The sequence below is a fragment of the Engystomops pustulosus genome, chromosome 4 (assembly GCF_040894005.1).
Source record: "Engystomops pustulosus chromosome 4, aEngPut4.maternal, whole genome shotgun sequence".
In the NCBI taxonomy this organism is placed as follows: Eukaryota; Metazoa; Chordata; class Amphibia; order Anura; family Leptodactylidae; genus Engystomops; species Engystomops pustulosus.
The window spans coordinates 166,923,796-166,946,135 of NC_092414.1; the positions used below are offsets into that span (position 1 = coordinate 166,923,796).

The 22,340-nt window shown below is 43.3% G+C and overlaps 1 protein-coding gene and 1 long non-coding RNA gene across 2 annotated transcripts in view; one reads left to right on the plus strand and one right to left on the minus strand.

Annotated features, from left to right (window-relative positions):
- Window positions 1-19,272, plus strand: part of TICRR (TOPBP1 interacting checkpoint and replication regulator) — a 31,400-nt gene extending 12,128 nt beyond the window's left edge. The window contains exons 12-22 of the mRNA XM_072148498.1: window positions 539-772; window positions 860-947; window positions 7,731-7,812; window positions 9,042-9,182; window positions 10,528-10,618; window positions 10,881-10,942; window positions 11,667-11,804; window positions 11,888-12,018; window positions 12,710-14,759; window positions 14,842-14,961; window positions 18,786-19,272. Coding sequence (XP_072004599.1) covers window positions 539-772; window positions 860-947; window positions 7,731-7,812; window positions 9,042-9,182; window positions 10,528-10,618; window positions 10,881-10,942; window positions 11,667-11,804; window positions 11,888-12,018; window positions 12,710-14,759; window positions 14,842-14,961; window positions 18,786-18,925 — 3,277 coding nt within the window. The 3' untranslated portion in view covers window positions 18,926-19,272. The remainder of the gene's footprint in view (window positions 1-538; window positions 773-859; window positions 948-7,730; window positions 7,813-9,041; window positions 9,183-10,527; window positions 10,619-10,880; window positions 10,943-11,666; window positions 11,805-11,887; window positions 12,019-12,709; window positions 14,760-14,841; window positions 14,962-18,785) is intronic.
- The window catches only part of LOC140127619 (uncharacterized), a 29,954-nt gene extending 8,998 nt beyond the window's left edge, over window positions 1-20,956 (minus strand). The window contains exons 1-2 of the long non-coding RNA XR_011855031.1: window positions 20,868-20,956; window positions 20,363-20,466 (exon numbers count right to left, since the gene is read on the minus strand). This is a non-coding gene — a long non-coding RNA (uncharacterized lncRNA). The remainder of the gene's footprint in view (window positions 1-20,362; window positions 20,467-20,867) is intronic.
- Window positions 20,957-22,340: the final 1,384 nt, after the last annotated feature.

The following is a 22,340-nucleotide window of genomic DNA, read 5'->3' on the forward strand; positions in this document are numbered from 1 at the left end:
TGAGGGAAATTTTTTAATATTTCAGGAAGCTTCTGGTTTTGCCCGGTCATCTCCACCCCCCCCCCCCCCCTCCCAACCCACCAAAATGTAAACGAAAGGCTTGGGGTTACATCCTCTATGCCTTTACAGTCGGTGACTATGGAAAAATCAGAAAGCTACTTTGCCAGATGCCGTTTTCTTGCCTGAAAGATGTGCAACATGCTGTGCTTTTCCTTCTGGCACAAAAGATGCTTCAATTTTTTTCCATCCGTTACAATTTTCTGTAGCTTGCCACAATTCTGTACAAATCCTTTCATATGTTTATGTGGATATGTCCACAAAGTTTTCTGCACCTTGGTGTGTAAACTTCTGTTTATTTTCAGTTGCTTTTTTGATGCATAAGTATTGTATATGTATTTACAGCCTGACCACTTTACATAGATTAAATCTTCAAATGGTGTCCAGTGTTGGTTATTCATTTTTAAATCCCCTACTAGGTTTTTAGTTATTACACTTTTGTTAACCAGAAGTCTAATACACATTTGCATTCTGCTTGCAGGTACATAGCAAACATTCCTAAAATCTTGGCGGAGCTATATTTTAGTCTTGGGACACAGATTCCTGAAGAGTTGAAATTGGTTCTTCCTACAGATGGAGACGATTCCTTTCTACTGGATGACAACACCCCCATGTGTCCTCAGCCATCTATGTCAAGGGTTCCCAGTGTGCCCCTGGCTGTAAATGAGGAGGATCAGCTAGAAGAGCTTAGAACAAGATCTGCTAAAAAGAGGAGGTAGGATTCTACAGAATGTAGGAAGACTGTCAATAATTGTAGCATATGTTTTGTAATATAAAACATTTGTCATGTTTGCTTTCAAAGGACAAGCACTATGGCAAGACACAGAAGTATAGCAGAGTCCTCACAGAGTTTGAGGCAGATTGAGCTTCCAAAGAAGAATGTGAATAGGGTAAGAACGTAATTGTACTACATTTTATTACAAATTAGTCTAGGATTAAGTGTATCTTGGACCATTTGTGTGCTGTTCAATGATGGAGAGAAGGATCGGAGTCCTTATATGCCAACATAGAATTAAGTGACAATCTTCTACCTACAAGTGCAATTTAAAGGAATTTTGTGCTTTAAAGATTCTGAAGGGTTACGTTGAGAACGCTCAACTTTTACTACAAAAGGGGCTTTATCTTGTTAAAGTAAACCTAACACCATGTATCTACCTATTAAGGTCGATCCAGTTGTAAGTTCCTCTAATCTAAAGTAATATAGCCCTTTTTAGGGCTAATCCTTTAGTTGCCCAATTCTTTTATAATTTTTTAATGCCCCTAATATGCAAATTTACTAAAGAGGCTACTGGGGCATGGAGTAGCTGGATTTAAGGCTACACTGTGCAGCTACTCCATGCTCCAGTAGCCTCTTGCATTCTGCCTACCAATCCAGCTTCAGCGCACGGCTACGGGGAGCTCTGCACTCTTGTCTATGAAGCCAGGTTCTGCACATGCTACAAGGATCTGTGCACTGAAGCTGAATTGTTAGGCGGAATGCAAGAGGTTATTGGGGTGTGGAGTAGCTGCGCATTGTAGCCTCGGCTCTGGCTAATCCATTCCACAGTAGCCTCTTGTACTTTCGCATATTAGGGGCATTAAAAATAAAAGATTTGGGCAACTGAAGAATTGGCCCTTAAAAAGGGCTGTACCTTAATGGGTAAATCCGTGGTGGTAGGTTTCCTATAAAGGGACCTTGTCACCAGGAATGTAATTTTTCGCTGGTGACAAGATTCAATAGTCTATGCTATGCTGATTTTAAAAAAATTTGTCAGCTTTCTGAAACATTTCAGTAGTTTTTTTAATGGTTTATTTTACATTATCAGGCTAGTGGCAATTCCCAGGGAGGAGCAACAGCATCCTTTGTGTTTCCCCCTCTCACCACGACAGCACCCAACCAGAGAGAGAGGGATCCGCCTCCAGGGACAGGAAACCCAGACTTCAAATTTTGCGGTACGCCCCATCTCCTTCAGTGGTTTCCTGTCCCTGACGGGGGATCCAGTGAGTCTCGGTGAGGCTCAGGAGTCGCGGTGAGAGGGGGGGAATGGGAGTCCCAGGTACCCCCAGGTGGCTGCACAGGTCCCCCGCCGAGGCTTACCGGAGGGTGGTCACTCGGCGGCGGTGGAAAGGTGAATGCTGCGAGGTGCAGCGCAGTCTGTGGGTGCGGGCGGACTCCGGCACGCCTCCGATCCGGAGTTGGAGGCGTGCGTGGAAAGGCGGCTGAGCGCAGGCTTCTTCCTCCCCACGGTGGTCTTCTCCAAAATGGCGCCGACTCCACTTCCGGTGAGGACCGGAAGTGACGCGCCGCCCAGCGTCCACATGGGAGATGACGTCAGAGGCGGGAGTTTTAAAAGGAGATCCCACACAGGAGTCCTGTGTGTTGTTTCTAGCACCCACAGCCAGCCACAGGAGTTGCTCCAGTCGTGGATGAAACGGAGCTGTATCCTCACCACTGAATAAGATGAGTTCTAATGAAGGTGGTAGAGAGTCGGTGGACACCGCTACGGTAAAGTTTGAGTAGGGGGATAGTCCGCTGATTGGTGAGTGTGGCCTTACCATGCCTTTAAACTGGTTCTGATGATGTCTTATGTGATTCTTATTTTAGAGGGAAGAATCTCGTAAGGGGAAAGCCACTGTAAAGTCTAAGCATCGTGCATGTAGAATCTGTGGAGATAATCTGCCTGACTCTTATTTAAAACCTAACTGTGACCAGTGTGTTCAGCGCCTGTTAGCACAAGAGCAGTCGGCCTTGTTTGAATCCATGCGTATGCTAATCCAGCAGGAGGTGCGTAGTTCTGTGCAGGAAATAAGGAGATCCCTCAGGTCAGAAAATTCCCCAGGCACTTCCAGGCAGCTTGAAGATTCTGGCCCTAGTTCGGGAGAATCATCTGAGTCAGAAGAGGAGGACAGGTCAGGCAGACCCCTGTTTCCTATCGAGGATATTGATCATCTGGTGAAATTAGTAAGATCAACTATGGAATTAGAAGATGAAAAGGATGAACGCTCTGTAACAGACGTTATGTTCCAGGGTCTAGGAGAAAAGAAGAGAAAGGTTTTTCCTATCCATGAGAATATTTCCTCCCTTATCCAGGCAGAATGGCGCAAGGCGGACAAAAAGGTTTTTATCCCTAGAGCTATGAAGAGGAAGTATCCCTTTCCTGAGAAGGAGACAGAGATTTGGGACAAGGCACCGAAGGTAGATGTTGCCGTTTCTAAAGTGTCTAGAAAGAGTGCGCTTCCAGTTGAGGATTCAGGTGTGCTTAAAGATCCTATGGATAAAAAGGCAGATGGCTTCTTAAGGCGTTCCTGGGAGGCAGCAGCGGGCGCATTCAAACCCAACGTCGCGGCTACATGCGTCTCTAGGTCTCTTTTTGTTTGGCTTTCCCAGCTGGAGGAGAAGATTAAGGCTGGTGCATCCAGGTCACATCTTATCTCGGAGGTTACCACTGCACAAAAAGCCTCTGCCTTCTTAGCCGATGCCTCGGTGGACGCCTTAAGGTTATCAGCAAGATCGGTGGCCTTATCTAATTCTGCCAGAAGGGCCTTATGGCTGAAGAACTGGACAGGTGACCTTCCATCTAAAAGTCATCTGTGTAGTATTCCCTGTGAGGGGGAATTCTTGTTTGGGTCTGCACTAGACAACATCTTGGAAAAGGCAGCTGACAGGAAGAGAGGTTTTCCTAGTACAAGGCCTCAAGAGAGGAAGTTTTTTCGCCCCTCAAGGCGATTTAGATCTCCTCAGAGATCCGGAGACAAGAAAGAGGGGTGGCGACCCTCTAGGAGGTCTAAGGGATTCATGTTTTCCCGGCCTCAGGATTCCAGTAAACGTCCCGGTCAGCAATGACGCCAGGGGTCCTGTGGGGGGAAGGCTCTCCCTGTTCAAGGAGGAGTGGAGCAAGATTACAGGGAGCAAGTGGATTTTGGGGATCATACAAGATGGCCTAAAATTACCTTTTCTATCCCCTCCCCCACAGCGTTTCAAGATAACCTCAGTGGCCGGAAGAGCAGAAAGACAGGCTCTGGAGACCGAAGTAAGATCCTTACTGGGAAAGGAGGTGCTACGGTGGGTGCCACTGCAGGATCGAGGGACAGGATTTTATTCAACCCTGTTCCTTATAAAGAAACCGGATGGCACATTCCGGACCATTATAAATTTAAGACCACTAAACTGCTACCTACAAGTGGAAAAATTCAAGATGGAATCGATAAAGTCAACCGTAAACCTGCTCTTTCAGGATTGTTTTATGGCTTCCATAGACTTAGCGGATGCATATTACCACGTCCCTATTCATCCGGACAGTCAGAGATTCCTGAGAGTGGCGGTGATGATGGACGGCAAGATAGAGCACCTCCAATTCAGAGCTCTACCCTTTGGAGTGGCGATAGCACCGAGAGTTTTCACAAAACTAATATCAGAAGTGGGAGCCTACATACGAAGATATCAAGGCACCTTTGTGCCATATCTAGACGACTTCCTGCTGATCGCAGGTTCGGCAGAGAAGTTGCAGACCTTGATAAGGGTGGTGATGAAGATCCTACATCGCCTGGGCTGGATGATAAATTTGAAGAAGTCCTCCCTTACTCCGGCCAGATCAAAGATATTTCTCGGCATCACATTAGACTCCACTCAGCAGAAATCTTTCCTTCCTCAGGACAAGGTGGTGAAGATTGTAGCCTCGGTGGAAAAGCTGTACAGACAGCCATCCCCTACCATAAGGGACATTATGAGGACTCTGGGTCTCTTTACAGCGGCTATTCCAGCGGTGCTCTGGGCGATGTATCACGCAAGGCCCTTACAGCTCTTCATGTTGGAAAACTGGAGGGGGGACCAGTCCTCCTTGGACCAGAGGATTACACTTCCCCAACAGATCCTGGATTCCCTGAGATGGTGGCTAAGAGAAGAGAACCTCCAGGCAGGCAGGCCTTGGAGAGAGGAGAACCCCCTATCCATGATTACGGATGCGAGCTCTACAGGTTGGGGAGCTCAGGTCAGGGGACTCTTGTTCCAGGGGTCATGGAACGAGGAATCCAGGAAGAAGTCCTCAAATTACAGAGAACTAGAAGCCATCCTGCAGGCAATCAGACAAGCTCTGCCGATGATTCGGGGGACAGACCTGAAGATTGCCTCGGACAATGTCACAGCGGTGGCGTTCGTGAATCGCCAGGGAGGTACCCGAAGCGGGTCCTTAATGAGCCTCTCGCATCAGATTCTAGAGCTGGCGGAAGCCAATCTAAGATCAATATCGGCGGTACATATAAGGGGCAAGGACAATCTGCAGGCAGACTTCCTAAGCCGTCATCTCTTACGTCAGGGAGAGTGGTCCCTGAATCGGAGGGTGTTCTCCAAGATAACCAGACTCTGGGGTCAACCAAAGGTAGATTTATTCGCCACAAGAAAGAACAGACAGGTCAGGCTCTTCTGCTCCCTAGACCCGAGAGACCGATCTTTAAGTCTGGATGCCTTCTCAATCAAGTGGAACTTCAGCCTAGCCTATGCATTTCCACCCCTGTCTATTCTCCCGAGGGTTCTGAAGAAGATACAAGACCAGGCCAGAGTTATTCTTATAGCCCCCTTCTGGCCCAGGAGGGCATGGTTCTCAGTACTGAGAGATCTATCGATATCAGACCCTTGGATCCTCCCAGAGAGTCACGATCTCCTCTCCCAGGGCCCAGTATTCCACCCGCAGATTGCGAACCTCCATCTGACGGCCTGGAATTTGAGAGGCGCATCTTGAGGGAAAAAGGCCTCTCGGACAAGGTAATTACAACCCTGCAGAGGAGCAGAAAAGTAGTTACCTCTAAGATCTATTTTAGGGTCTGGAGAGTATTCTCAGATTTTTGTTCTCCAGATAAAATAGACTTAGCTCATCCAAATATAGCTAAGATATTAGATTTCCTGCAAGCAGGATTAGATAAGGGCCTAAAACCTGCCACCCTTAAAGTTCAGATTTCTGCCCTTAGCTCCCTGTTTGAGTCCCCTTTAGCCTCTCATCCCTGGATATCTCGGTTCATAAAGGCGGCATCTCGTATGACCCCTTTTAGGAGATGTACGGTGCCCCCTTGGGACCTCACTCTGGTATTAAATTATCTGATAAAAGACCCCTTTGAGCCCCTGGAGTCTTGTTCACTAAAATGGTTGACCATTAAAGTCGTATTTTTGGTAGCAATCACTTCAGCCCGTAGGGTTGGAGAGATATCGTCTCTATCTTGTAGAGCACCTTTTCTCAAGATCTTGGATGACAGGGTAGTTCTGATGACAGGCCCGGCCTTTTTACCGAAGGTAGTCTCTAGATTCCATAGATCCCAGGAGATCAGGCTCCCATCCTTCTGCAGTAACCCTTCTACGGATAGGGAAAGGGAGTTTAACAAATTAGATGTTAAAAGGGCCATTGAGCTCTATTTGGATAGGACTAGAGATTGGAGAAAATCTGATAGTCTTTTTGTTCTTTTTGGTGGCAAGAATAGGGGGCAGAAGGCCTCAGCGGTAGTTATAGCTAGATGGATTAGGCAAGCTATTAGCTCTGCTTATGTAGCAGCCGGTCAGCCGATACCAGAAGGTCTAAAAGCCCATTCCACTAGAGCAGTTTCTTCCTCATGGGCAGAATTTAGAGAGGTGTCAGTTAATCAGATTTGTCAGGCTGCCACCTGGTCTTCTCCACATACTTTCTATAGGCACTATAGGCTAAATGTAGCAGGTGCACAGGAACTTTCCTTTGGGCGAAGAGTTCTTTCTTCGGTTATCCCTCCCTAAAGATTTCATCTATGTTATTCTCTCTGGTTGGGTGCTGTCGTGGTGAGAGGGGGAAACCGGTAATTACTCACCGGTAATTGTGTTTCCTTGAACCACGACAGCACCCTGGGTATTCCCTCCCTTGTAAATTCTTTTCACACTTGGGTGTTCAGCGTTATGTGTGTGTCACAGAGGTGTGAGATTCTCTCATTGAAAGTGATACTGAATGATACGGTGGTCAGAATTAATCGAGAACATTAAGTCCCATACAGTCTCTGTAATCCACTGAAGGAGATGGGGCGTACCGCAAAATTTGAAGTCTGGGTTTCCTGTCCCTGGAGGCGGATCCCTCTCTCTCTTTGGTTGGGTGCTGTCGTGGTTCAAGGAAACACAATTACCGGTGAGTAATTACCGGTTTTGTGTCTCATTTCTTCCTCTCCTCCACGTCATCCCCCTACTTGCTCAATGCACATGCCAGGAATAGGGGAGGAAGTTACATAAGCGTGGAGGAGAGGAAATGGACCCAGGCTGCAGCTGCCCCTCCTCACTCGCCACACACTGCTGACGAAGAGCCAGATAATGTGAATTAAACTTGTATAAACTACTGAAATGATTTAAGAATGCTGACAAATCTTGATGGCATAGTATATTGGAACCTGTCACCAGCTAAAAATAACATTCCTGGCGATTGGTACCCTTTAAATGGGGCTTGTGGTAAAGATTATTGAAATATTCCAGTTTCCTTATTTTTTGGAGCATTTTTCTGGCGTTAAATAAGCAAAGTATGATTAGACAGCCTTGTATCAGACCAGATTTATTATCCAGCATCAGACATTGCAATAAATCTTAAGCAGAATAAGACTGCCTTGTGCACTAACATTTTAGACACCGTTGATAAATCTGCCCCGTTATGTTTATACTGCATTGTATGGAAATGATATTATACCTTTTGATTTTATTTCAGGAGAGCTCAAGCACTAATCTCATTGTGCTGGTTGAGAAGTTAAAGTTGCCTCTACCAGCGCAGACCAATAAAGACGGTGAAGGTAGGGGGGATTTCTTCACCTCTAAACGCAAAATAAAACATGTTTGATGTTTATAATTTGTAATATCTGTATCTCCCACTCCCAACGATGTCTATAATTTCCCAAATCTTTGGTTCTACACCACATACAAGTGTGACACCAGAAGCTATGCTTGTAGGGGCTTTAAGAGCTCTAGATAGCAGTGTCTCTCCAGACAGCAGGACAGTATTCAGCTCTTTTGAATGTGACTTTGGTGTTGATTTTCAACACATGGGAATACTAAAAAAGGATTTTCTAAACCATATATGAGGGTTTTGGGGTATGACCTTTTAAATCGGGAAGTGGCAATCTGTTGCCATGATGGCCTTGGCTCTTCATCACACCTGAGGTTGCATGATTTCTGAAGATTTGTTACAATGAGCCTGTGGCTCCTTTTAATGAATCCTATGTAAAAACGCCATATACTGCAATACAGTAGTATTGCAGTATACGGTAGGAACACTTAGACCATCTTGGGTAGTATAGAGTGTCTAAAAATAGTTTAAAAAAATCATAATAATAAAATATTAAAAATCTCCCCACTTTCCCTAGAACTGATAAAACTAAACAGTAAAAATCAAGCATCCCAAAATTCCCAATCTATCAAAAATAAAAACTGTTATTGCAGTCAGTGAACCCTATAATGAAAACTGGCTCCCAAATGTCGGAAACACGACTTTTACACTATTTTTTACGTAACATAAAAAAATGTAATAACGTTATCAAAAGGTTGCACAGTCCTCAACATGGTAGCAATGAAAACATCCAAGTTATCTCGCAAATAATGACACCTCACACAGCTTCATACACCAAAGTATGAAAACGGTATTGGGGTCAGAAGCTGGCGAAACAAATTTTTTTTTTTGTACGTATTGTTTTGTAATTTGTGAAAATGTATTGAAAGTATCACCATTATTGAACCGAACCAAAGATTAAAGTATCATTTGCAGCGCACAGTGAAGGTCCTAAAGAAAGTAGTGACTCAAATGTGTTATTTCGCCGCATTTGACATTTTTATCCAGCTTCCCTGTACATGACTAAGAATAATAATGTCACTAAGTAGTAAAGAAGGTCCTCATGCAGCTCTGTCCATGAAAAAGTTTTATAGATTTTTAAAGGTGGGCAGTGAAAAAAGGGGTTAACTTCCTGCACTGTTTAGAGTATTGACCATACCAATTCACCTTTTTATTTTATTTTCATTTTTTTTTTAGCCACCAAAGTAAGAAGAAACTTATTTGTCCAAGAGAATCGCTCCCCTACAAGGAAAGGCAGTAAAATGCCAAGAAGTCATTCAGTATCAGCAGTAGAGGGTCTGAAGCACAAGCGTAGCAAGAGTCATGATGACACTAAAGGTGACACATTATTAGTTGTCTTATTGCTCCTTTAAAGGAAATCTACCATCATCTTTCATGATAATCCAGGGACACTTACTCATAGATCCATGCAGTGTGACTGTGGTAATCTTACATTTGTTATCCTTGGCCTCCTCCTAAAATTTACTATTAAAATTCTACTAATGAGCCGCATGTGCTCTAGGGATGTTACCAGAGCCACTATGTCAGTGGTGGCGAACATATGGCACAGGTGCCAGAGGTGGCACTCGGAGCCCTTTCTGTGGGCACCCGTGCCATCGCCCCAGCACACCAGACAGTTCCAAGCAACTTAAAAGATGCTGCTTTCAGTCATATTTTCATACTTACTTCGCTACTTGGGACTGTAGGAAAGGGAGAATGAATAGACAGGGCCGAATTATCTTTGGAGGACCTCCTGCTGGCCCCACGATTCTCTGTGGGACACTGGAAAGAAGCTAGAATTATGCAAATTTTCCACCTTTCTACTGTGTTGCTGTTGTTGAAGAACAGGGAGCAGTAAGTTACTGCTTTAAATTTTGATAGGCACCTCGCGATAAATAAGGGGGGTTTTGGGTTGCTTTTTGGGCACTTGGCCGCTAAAAGGTTCGCCATCACTGCCCTATGTGCTGCAGACTCACGGGCTGTTACACTGTGCAGGAGCAAACCCCCTCCCTACTCCACTATGTACTGAAACTTCCGTCGCCGCAGTGAAATTCTCCTTCTCTGTCTCGCCACGGTTTCTCCTTGCCATGCCCCTCTTTGTTTACAGGGGCACTGAAGCTCCGCTCTTGCACCTTCGTGCCTGGCCACCTCACTATTTTTACTTGGTTTCGGAAAACCCTTAACTTTGAATAATTAATCACCGTTTCTATTCTAGTAAAATTTACAATTAAAAAAAAAAAAAAAAAGATATCCTGCTGTGAAATTTTTTGACCACTGTCAAACAAGCTCCCAATATAATATGTTCCGATCCGACCCAATTCAATAGTCCTACCAATTGTCAGTGTATTTTAAGACTTCTTCGCACTTTGATCCTCCTATTCCTGTTTGTCATCATACAGGAGTAGACTCTTAACAGGGCAGAACATGTCAGTGTATTAAAGTGTAAATGGGGTCCATCTGGGGCACTTGTGTACAAAATCAAAGCCATGAAGCTGATGCGTGCAGAGCGTTGTTCAATTGGTCACTAGTCACTAGATTTACCAGATGGTGAGTGTATGTATGTATGTATGTAAATGTATGTATGTATATATCTCCAGCCTATTCTGTGTGTGTGTCATACACATATACACATGCGCAGAGGGTTTTTTTCTAACCATTCATTGCTGTTTTTCTCATTTGTCAGATCATTACAAGTTGTTAACAAAGAAAGTGACAGAAACGCCAGCACACAAGCAGATATGTAATCGGCTACTCTACAAGCAAATAAAAGGCCGGTGAGTTGTGTACATGAATGATATTTTAGAAATTGACACTCATACCAAACATTGTAGAAGCTGCCTATGGCTTAAGAGGTTGTGAACCATGCTTTAAATTGCCTGTGCAGTCACGTAGGTTATTGCTAGAAATGCACATCCTCATGTAATTGGAAACTGAACTTTTTTTTTTGTTGTGATTGTGTTGTATGATTCCTAGTGGAATGTTAATTGTATTCCAAGCATTGCATGTGTTTAACGCCTTATTTATTATTTTTTTTAGGCACAGTGAGTCTACATCAGATATCAGTGTTGTTGAAGAGTCTCCAGAAAAGGATTTAAGAGGTAGGACAGCCACCATACAGATCCTGCTCCTCCAAGCTCACCTATAACCCACAGAGATGTTAAGTCATTTCATTTCAGAGGCTTCTTCGTAAACACCTGCACATCCAATATAAAGAATCATGCCATTGTCACCTGTACTTGGTGCTGATGTGTTCTATCCAAATGTATTTATTGACATTGACAAGCAAATTGTGCATGGGCACCATTATTAAACATCACTACATTGCTAACTGCAGATTTGTTAAACATATCAAAGACAGTTCAGAGTTGGACTAAACAGTCTTGTACTGCTCCAGATGTATCACTATCTGATGCTGAATAATATGGTGTAGTTTAGGGCTCTGCAGTCATACTTTGCACCATCTATTAGTTGGTCCAATTTACCTAAAAAAAAAAAAACACTTCCAAAAAATTGAGGCATCTGCATTATTTTTGTTGCGCACACCTTTTGCTTTACTTTTTGGCAAAGTGTCTAAAAGCTCCCTAAAACACTTAATAAATGTGGTGCAATGCATTTCGGAGAGGTCTTTCGGCACAAATTATTCCAGAATTCTATCCCAGACTGTTAAATGAATCTCCTTCTGTGTTTTGTACAGCCATCGGCATGCAGCTTTGTCAGGTTGGGTGAGGGATTAATACTGGAGGTAAAATAAGAAACAAATGCTAAAACAAAATATGGTTCTAAACTTTTTTTTAACATGATCTGAACTTTTAATTTTCTTAGAGCTTGACTTGCGGAGAAGCCCTCGCATTAAGCAGCTGGCATTTACCAGGAGAAACTCCTCTTCCTTCTATGCATCGCAGCCAAAATCTCGTAATTTGGAGAGAGTTCACTCTGCGTCCCAGCAAAGGCCAAGTGCAGGTCAGTAATGTACTTTTCAGGGGGGCCTTTTGTGCTTTCAGATAAATCTACTGGGTTCAATGCAACATTTATTTTGTTTTTAGGCAATACAACCCAGTCTGAAGCTAAAACCCCTAAGCGGCTACTATTTGGGGAGGTTTTGGGGCTCAGTAGTCCTCCAACACGGCGTGCAAGAAGAAAACTGCTGTCAGAAGCGGAGCCTGCTAGCAGTGAGGTAACCTCTTCTTTTTACATGATTCTCCCATTTAAATTGAACATTTTATGAAAGTTCGTATTTTTACCAGGTTTGTGAAATTTGGTGTATTGTCGGAACAATTATCCTGGAACTGACGCACTGGTTATCAAATATTGTTAATTTTTTATTTTATTTTTTTTGTGTGTTTTTAAAGAATTTTTGTGGAGGTTTTTTCTTACTAAGCTCCACAACAGACAAACTCTTGTACTTTCTGGAGACCTCTTTTCAGAAGTCTCCTCATTAACATCCCTGGTCAGATTACAATAAAACATAAATTGAGTCATCCAGGAGGCCAGAGAATTCAGCTTTATAGACAGACATTCAGCTTTGGTGTGGCACCACCATGATTTACCAACAGATAAGGAGTGGTGGTGCAATGCTAAGTGCCAGACAGATGGAGTAAAGGATTTTATATTTTTAACACCCTGTTTAAAAAAAAAATGCAACTCCTCTTGCTTTAGTAATGCACGTCTTGCACAAATAATCAGGAGCTCAGGAAGGATGGCACCACCATAGTCGCGTATAGAAAATAAAACAAAATTAAAAAATTAGTAAAATGGATATATGTTTGACTGTTTGTCTGGTTTTAATAACTAACAAAATGTTCTCTAAAATTTTCAATTAATGTTTAGTTCAGAATCAATACAGTTTTTATACTTTCATTTTTCAGGTATTGGAAAAGTCTCCGAAGTTTACACCAAAGAAAATACAGAAAACTCTTTCAAGTTGTGAGCAACCACCTGACAGTCATAGATTGCTTCGGAGATCACCCCGGACACCACACACGCCAGTATCTACACCTAAAAGATTGAAAACTCCTTCCAAAACGCCAGTTGAGAAAAAAAGTGCAGCAAAAAACTTAGGAAGGCTTTTCTCTCCACCTGAAATGGAAGAAAAGACCCCTTCTAAATCTGAGAGAAGAAGTGAGCGTTTAGCTCAGACAACGCCTAACAGTAATGTCTCACCAGTGATGAGGTTAATTTCACCTTTAAAAACTATGAGGCAACCTTTTACGCCTCTGAAGGAGGGAATGGACAGAACTAGGGATTCTGTTTTTAAAAGTCCTCAGAAAACTCCTAAGAAGAGTGCGAACACCAGCACCCCGGCCAAAGTAACGCAGCTGTCCTGCACACCCCGCAAATCTCCTAGGCTGCAGAGTCCAAACACACAGTGCATCACACCAACAAGATACTTGCTGCGCACTCCCCAGAAAGTGTCCAAAACGCCTACGCCAAAAAAGCAACCTAAAATTGGGGCATCTGCTCTACCACTTACAGTAGAATGTACACCCAAAAAGGCAAAGCTTTTCTCTCCTAGAAAAGCTGCAGACTCTTTAGACCTCCTCTCCATGACACCTTGTCAGCCTACATTAGAAACTCCAAGAAAATCCATCCTCAAAGAGGTTAAACCTAGTTGTTCTCAAGAAGGTGTAAATACATACAGACTAGGTTCTCCCTCTTCATCTGCTCTGAAAAACATTTGTGAGGCTGCTAAGGTCTTGTCTCCATGTCGAAATAGCTCTCCATTATACAGTATATTGTCTCCTAAAGGGGAACCTATTGTTTTGTGTGAAAGGTTAGATATGTCCTGCTTGGAGAGCTCAGCGGGGACCGAGTCTTTGGTAAACACCTCTCAAACTGATGAAAGTATTGACATCACTGAAGCAGTGGTTGTGCCCACAGAAAGTTCTGATCTGAAGATGAAGCTTTTGATTAAGAGGAAGTCTTCTGATGCAGGGTTATTAAACCGCTTGCCAACCACCCCAAAGGGAGGGGGAGATTCAGCATGCTCCTCTCCATATGGGCTACGCTGTACTGTGGACAGAAGGCAGAGAGAAGCTGAGGCACGTCTTGGAACACCGCAGATTCCTGCAAAATTTTCAACTCCAAAAAGTCAGAAGAAACCCAATCCTCCTCCTGTTTATGAAGTTGAACTTGAGATGCAAGCATCTGGATTACCCAAGCTTCGCTTTAAAAGAACAGACTCCAGTTCTCATATTGATATGGACATAATGCCAAAATCTACTGACTCCCCTAGAGGACCTCGTGGTAAAAAAGGAAACGAAAGTCCTTTTGGAGAAACTTGGTGCAATAAGCATGCTATGAAGCTGGAACCTACTTGTGCATCTCCTTGTCTACGATCTTCCCATAATACACCTGGAAAAAGTGGACTGCAGACATTAATCTGCCAAACTTACACACCAAAAAGATGCTCCTCTAGCACTGCCTCTCCATCACAAGCAGAGGCTGTAAGTCCATGGACTCCATCCCCAAAATACAAGGATAAAAATGGCAGCGATGTCATCAATAACTGGCCCCGCAAGAAGAAAGCCTTTCCTGTCAAACCTACTTCTATTCTTAGACAAGAGAAGAATCAGGACTGTGCTCCAGGAGAGGAAGGCGCTCCAGAACATGAAGGGGATAAGGCCTCCCCATTCAGGGACCTCATGGTAGAAGGAGTTTCCAAGCTTCTTGAGCAGTCCCCAGTCTTGGAATGGCAAGGTAAAACCGAGATTGGGGCAATGTCCTTTCAATCTAGAAAGAGATGCTTTGATTTCTTGTCTCCCACAAAAGACGAACCAATTTCTAAACGATCCTGCATATTGAGTGACGTCTTTGAGGATACAGAAGAATGTGTAGCCTCTTCTAGTCAAACGCTCTCATCAGATGTGAGCTGCTCACAGCCAAGTTCTTGTGATGATGAAGTCTTCAATATTTCAGGTAACTCCTCGCTCTGTTAGTATTCTACAATTTTTTTAGTTCAGATTTTACAATTGGCTTGAATTGTATTTCTTCTTTTTAGCCTTCACCCCACCAAATAAAGTGCTGAAGAATTCTTTGTCTACAAGTGGTCTTTTGGCCCTGACAAGGTCACCTATGCTGTTTCAAGGGAAAACCCCTTCATCCAAGAGAAAAAAGAAAGGTGAGGAAACTGATTCACTGATTGGTTCATCTATTTTCTCCTTTCTCTGCTCCCAAGTGTAGCCCACCCACTGTACCATAATATAATGGTTGATAATTCCTATAGTGTTCTACCAGCAGTCTATAGCTCAGTGCCCCATGTATGTTTTTACATGTGTGCTTAATTCTCGAATCTTCTTCTCTTTTTGATATATAAAAAACTCCATCCAATTGCTCTGAGTGCACTTCAGATCTGGTTTAAATAAAAGCATACGCCTTTAGCCGCATGGACATGAACGTGTGCTCACCCGGGCGAGATCATGGCCCTCATAACGGTTGTGTGCATGAGGCCTTAGATATATCGTCTGGTGTGAACACTTGGCTGCTTATGCCCCTATTTCCATTGAGAACCAATGGAGTTTATGCCATCAGACATTTTGAACAATATGATTGGACATATTGTAGAAACCTATTTCAGTAGATGGGCATTCATGTAATGTCTATGGCCGCCTACTTTCTAGTGTGATTATCGGAGCTTGTAAGGAATCATCACAGGATTGGCTTTCTGTAAGCACAAACCTAGAGAACTAAGAAATGCTACAGGTTCTATAGTAATTGCTCTTTGTTAAAACCTAAAATAACCCTTTAATATTCTGCTCTCTTCTATCTTCTATGGAGAATGGTTGAGAAAGTTTCTTAATTCTTTCTTTCACGGATTCAAAAAATGTCACTGCACCATTTCATAATATTGTTCTACATTTGTGTAGCTGATCTTCCTCAAAGGACATCTACCACCAAATTGCTGATGGTAGATTGTCCTAAGTAGACTGCTTGTTCTGTCTAGGGAATGGGGGGGGGGGGTTCCCTGGCCGGAGAAGGAGGCGGCTTGTAGTGGGGGAATTTAAAAGTCGGGGAAGCTGAGAGGCACGCGGGCGCATCAGTCTGAGGGCCTCCGGCTGTTTTACAAGGTTAATATTTCATTATTAACCCCTACAGGACTCGGCCTATTTTGGCCTTTAGGAACACTATTTTGGCAAAAATTTTGAAAAATTCTTTATTTTCAAAGTTCTAAATTCCCTACTTTTGATGCAGATATTCATAGCACCCAAATAAATTCAATCACTTACATTTCCCAAATGTCTGCTTTATGTTGCCATGGTTTTATAAGATTTATACTAGAATGTTATGAGGCTCAGAATCTGGGGCCATTTTTCGCATTTTTTTGGAAAAATCGGAAAAACCCGTATTTAGATGGAGCTGCTCAACTTTTAATTGACACAGAGGCCTAAATAATAGCGAGACTCGTAAATTGCCCCATTATGAAAACTACACCCCTCAACGTATGAAAAACCACTTTTAAGAAGTTTGTTTAACCCTTTTAAGTTTTTTAGGGGTTTCAACAGAACTGAGGTGCGGTCTACAAATTGAAATATTTTTTGACAATACATTCATTTTGGATGAAAAATTAAACATTTGAAATGGATTAAATGAAAAAAAGGCTCCACAAAGTTTTTGATACCCAATTTCTCCTGAGTACTGATACCCCATATGTGGTGGTAACCGGCTGTGTGGCCGCACGGCCGGCATAGAATAGGAGGAGATTTAAGGGGCTTATTTTTTGCCAGAGATGCACTTTTCTGTTACATAATTTTGGGGCATTTATAGCTAATTGGTGAGATTTTATTAACTCTTTGTTGGTGGAGGAAATGAAAATCATAAATTTTTTGGAAGGTTTTTTTTTTTTGGGGGGGGTGGGGGGGGTTGGGCGTTTATCATACCATAAAAAAAGTATATTTGTATTCTATGGGTCGCCACAATTAAAAAAAAAAAAAAAAAATACCTCATTTGCATAGTAAAAAGTAATGTTCATTTTAGCATCACCATCTTTTCATATGCAGAACTTTTTTTTATTTTTTGGCTGCCGAATCTGGTTAAGGGCTTATTTTTGGGAAAGAGTTGTTCTTTTTTTAATAGTCTTATTTTACAGTGCTTATCATTTTTTAAATCACTTTTTAGAGCATTTTTTATAAAGTATTAATTAAAAATTCTTTTTTCGGCGTTTACCGTGCTGGTCTGTTTTATTTTCAGATTGTTATGGACGTGGCAATACCAAATATACGTAGGGGGTTTTCTGTATATTTATTTATTTTTTCTTATGTTTAAATTTTTGTGTTTTTAACTTTTATTACCATATATACTCGAGTATAAGCCTAGTTTTTCAGCACAAAAAATTGTGCTGAAACCCCAAACTCGGCTTATACTCGAGTTAAAGAAAATATCAAATCTCACCTTTCCGGTATTCCCCTCTGCTGGCTATATACTGGGGAAGGGGGCTGGCTATATACTGGCGGATATGGGCTGGAAGGCTATGTACTGGGGGGCTGTGACCAATGCATTTCCCACAGTTGGCTAATACTCGAGTCCATAGGTTTTCCCAGGTTTCTGTGGTAAAATTAGGGGCCTCGGCTTATGCTTGAGTCGGCTTATACTCCAGTATATACGGGTACTTTTATAAACTTGAACTTGAAAGTCCAATATGCTGCTTTACAATACTTAGTTTACACTTCTCTACAGTGAATGTCTGAGCATGCAGACGCATGCGCAGACAGTTTACAGTCAGACCCAGAAGGTGAGCCGGTGCGGGAAGTATCTACCTGCCGGGATGTACTATAACGTCCTGGTGCGCATAGGGGTTAAAGATCCCAGAAAACTTGTTAAAAATAGTCCCTAGACCAGTGATGGGATGGCGAACCTATGGCACGGGTGCCGGAGGTGGCACTCGGAGACCTTTTTGTGGGCACGCTGGTGAACTTTGTCCTGAAGTAACAGCCTAACAGGACTTGAATCTTCCTGCAGTCTTAGACAATTGAGATGCAGGTCTCGGCACTCTTTTAAGGTAACGTATCCTTGACTGATTGGAACTGCAAGAGGCGTAAGAAGGTGTGAACAGATCCAGAATATTTTTGGAGGTCTTACTGCTGGCCCGACGATTCTTTCTGTACAGAGAGACCCTGGAGAGGAGCTACAATGATACCTGAATTTACCCTCCTGCTTTCAACTGTTTTGGTGTCCTCAGGGGACACAGGAACAACAGGAGCAAAAAGTTACTGTTTAAATTGTCATGTTGGCACCCGGTTTTGGTTGTAGTTTGGGCACCCGGTCTCTAAAAGGTTCGCCATCACTGGTCTAGGGCAGTGAGAGCGAACCTTTTATAGACTGAGTGGCGAAACTACAACCAAACCCCACTTATTTCTCGCAAAGTGTTAACATGGCAATTTACGAAGTAACTTCTTGCTCCCTTCTCTGTCGTAGCTTTCGATCGTACCAGTATCCTGAGAACTCCAATACAGTAGAAGGGAGCGACAAAATCTGGTTCCCTTCAATAGGAAGAATTTTCAGGCCTAGAGCAGGAGCTAAAATGATAATGCAGATCTGCCCACACCTTCCCATTCCTCCTGTAGTCTCAGGCACCACTGAGCGCAGCAGGTCCTGAGCTGTCTGGGAATCCATGAGGATACCTTGCGTCCTCTTTGGAGATGGCCTCGGTGCCCACACAGATGGCTCTGAGTGCCAACTCTGGCACCCGTGCCATAGGTTTGCCACCACTGCCTTAGGGGTTAAGTGGGAGCCCTTCTATTGTGTCCCAGCACGTCTTCTCCTCGGAATAAAATACTTTATAAGAATATGCAAATGAGCTGGAGGCACTCAGGCCTCCAGATGAAATATGCACCCACCCCCTTCACTGATATTCTGTCGGCCGTCTACAAGTGCATCAGACTCCTTGCGCAGCTGCGCTAATCACATAAAATATGACATTTCCCATCTCACTCTTGTTTTTTCTTACAGAATGTGAATCCCAAAGTAACACCCCAGAAATGAAAAGGTCCGCACATGAGCTTCCCGGCACAGAAGACTCTCCGTTCAGCAATGTACCTGGAAAGCGCACCATAAGTCGAACCTACACCCGGAAAAAGCTTATAACTTGACCTCATGGGACCATCCCCTAGACTCAGTAGTGATACAATGGAAGCTAAAATGCACAGAACATGTGAAAAAAATACAATTACTTGTGACAAGACTGCGGTCTCCAGCACATGGGGAATAGCACCCTCCTTTTTGAAGAGGTTTGTGTATCCTCTGTATAAAGCTTATATTTTTTTGTTTTACTACAGATAATATGAACGTGTGTAAATAACTGAACAAGATGGATGTAAATGTATACGTGTGTTTTTTTATATGTGAGATGTGTAGATTGTATGTATATACCATATTAGAGCTGAGAATACTTTTAATAAGGTACTTTTGTAACAATAAACTATCATTTCAAGAATAAGGTCTTGTTCCTTCCGTCATGGATGAATAATTGTTAAAATACGTATATGTATACATAATTATTAAGGTATTGGCCCTAGATTATTTTTTATTTTTACAGTTTGCAGGGCAGGCTATTATGTTACAATATTTTGGGTCATCCAACTTTTTATGGACACCTGACTTGCAGATGACCCCTAGTCAGAGACAGACCTCTGACCCCTGGTGAAGCTTTCTGAATGCTTTATGCAATTTTTTTTTTTTTTTCGGCTGCTGTTATAATTCTGAAATATACCAGTTCTGACTTGCATACAAATTCAACTTAAGTACAAACCTAAAGAACCTATCTTGTATGTAACCCGGGGACTGCCTGTAATAATTTTCGCTATCCTAAATAAGTGGAAGGAAAACTGTGAAGAGTGAATGGAAAAAGCAGGGCAGCAGAGAGCAAATAACGTGTGACTTATAAAAAAGTTCTCACAATAATATACCAATGTTATCTTCTCTGTCTCTCAAGCATCAATTGTTTTAAGAATTTTTTTTATAAAAGACCACATTTCCTCAACTCTTATAAAACGTAAAGGATCACACTATGCAGCCAAATATAAACTGGGAACCAAGTCATCAGCACCAACCCCACAATGTCAAGTGAAAACTCCTAAATTTTTTGGGATGGCCTACCAACCAGTTGCTTCCTATGGGTCTATTTATACATCAGTCAATGGATCTGCAAAAAAAATGACTTTTTTTTTGTTGTTGTTAGGAAACCAACTGGACAGAAAGTTGATTGGAAACCATCCTATTTTATTTTTTGAATGTGGAAAAAAATGACTTTTTTTTTTTATTAGAAAAAATACTTTTATTCTCTTATTAGAGTATATAGAGGTCAAACAGCAGTGGGCCACACACTTTCAGCCATTAAAGGGTTAATCCTTCAGATCCCTCCCTGTGTGTGACATCATAATATGACACGTGTAGACACGCCCTCAGTGGTCACAGATGTTGTGCTGATGTCATAATTACTGAAGGTTCCATAATATCTGGCGCGCTGCTGTGCCCGCTGCCATTTTGTGCCATTGGACCTTGAGCTTGACTACCTACAATATACCTACCTTGATGCAATTTGGAGGATCTAGCAGGGACGCCCCATCAGCCCAGGACTCATCACCACAGCGCCGCCATCCTCTTCAAGGGGTTGTCTGCCTCAGACCTGGAGCTGCGAGGGAGGAAGGGGACATCCACCACCACATCAGCCAAATTATTCCTCTATAAATTGGGTGAGAGATATTTATTGGCAGTGACCCTCTAAGCCCAGAGGAAGGGCGACCCTTCAGCCATGGCTTCCCTAGAGGTTTCCCCCACAGGGGGTTTTTCCTCTCCTGAGTGCTGAGGGGTGACTCTTCGTGAGTCGGGGGTCTGCCATGGGGTGGGATTATAAATAAAGATTTGGCCATGTAATTCCCAATGAAGTGCGTTTTGTATATTTATTGTGTCTTCTTTGGTTTGAGAATCAGGGTCCATACAGGGTCTGTACACATCACATATCACACAGTCATATGGGAACACAGTCCAATAACTGCCCCTATGGATGCATCTGCCCCAGTGGTTGCCCCTTACCATGTGAAGAAGCCAAACTGCCCAGTTATCAGGTGTACACACATCCCTGGGGTAACAAGGCCCAGTACATGCAATAACTGTCCTGGTTACTCATAGCAACCAATCACAGCACAGCTTTCGTTTCTGAAAGTTCTCTCTAAATACAAAAGCTGCTCTGTGATTGGTTAGCACATGCATGTCTTCCTTTAAGCAGTTTAACCTTTCAGTAAGGAAATATTACACCAAAACTACAGTTACAGTGCATCCAGTATGAAGGGAAAGTGCAGGGGCATCTCTAGTGTGTCCAGGGGAACTGCCAGGAGAGATCTGGGGAACATCCTTAGATTGTAGGCCATTGCAATACATCACTAGTACTTCACTAAATGCCCCCCACGTGACCGGCCCTCCCTGTCACTGTATATCCCATGTTTAACTATTGCTCCATACAAGTTCCTTCCTGTCACCAATAAGTGCAGAGGTTGCAGTTTAATTATGTAACTTTACCCCCTCCATCCATCCTGGTGCAGAGATTTGCTTTTGCTTCTACAGGGATTTGCCGTTTTTCTTTCATCTTCAATGTTTGTGTTGAGAATTCATAAAGAGACTGTGACCTTGACCCCGGGCGTTACCAGCAGGGGGTTCAACTGAACCCAGACACCAACTTCTCAATTAAGTTCAGTGTCTGGTCCTCTGGACCTAAACTTTGTGGCTCAGGTCTAACACCATTTAGTCAATTCTGAAATTGTGCATAAGGGCCTTTCCTTAGGTACCATAGAAAAAGTACTATACATAGAAAGCATCCCCGCACTAAGCTCCTACCATCCATCCGTACATAGGACCCCGCACTAAGCTCCTATCATCCATCTGTACATAGGACCCCGCACTCAGCTCCTACCATCCATCCGTACATAGGACCCCAGCACTCAGCTCCTATCATCCATCCGTACATAGGACCCCGCACTCAGCTCCTACCATCCATCCGTACATAGGACCCCGCACTAAGCTCCTATCATCCATCTGTACATAGGACCCCGCACTCAGCTCCTACCATCCATCCGTACATAGGACCCCAGCACTCAGCTCCTATCATCCATCCGTACATAGGACCCCGCACTCAGCTCCTACCATCCATCCGTACATAGGACCCCGCACTAAGCTCCTATCATCCATCTGTACATAGGACCCCGCACTCAGCTCCTACCATCCATTCGTACATAGGACCCCAGCATTCAGCTCCTATCATCCATCCGTACATAGGACCCCACACTCAGCTCCTACCATCCATCCGTACATAGGACCCCAGCACTCAGCTCCTACCATCCATCCGTACATAGGACCCCAGCACTCAGCTCCTACCATCCATCCGTACATAGGACCCCAGCACTCAGCTCCTACCATCCATCCGTACATAGGACCCCAGCACTCAGCTCCTACCATCCATCCGTACATAGGACCCCAGCACTCAGCTCCTACCATCCATCCGTACATAGGACC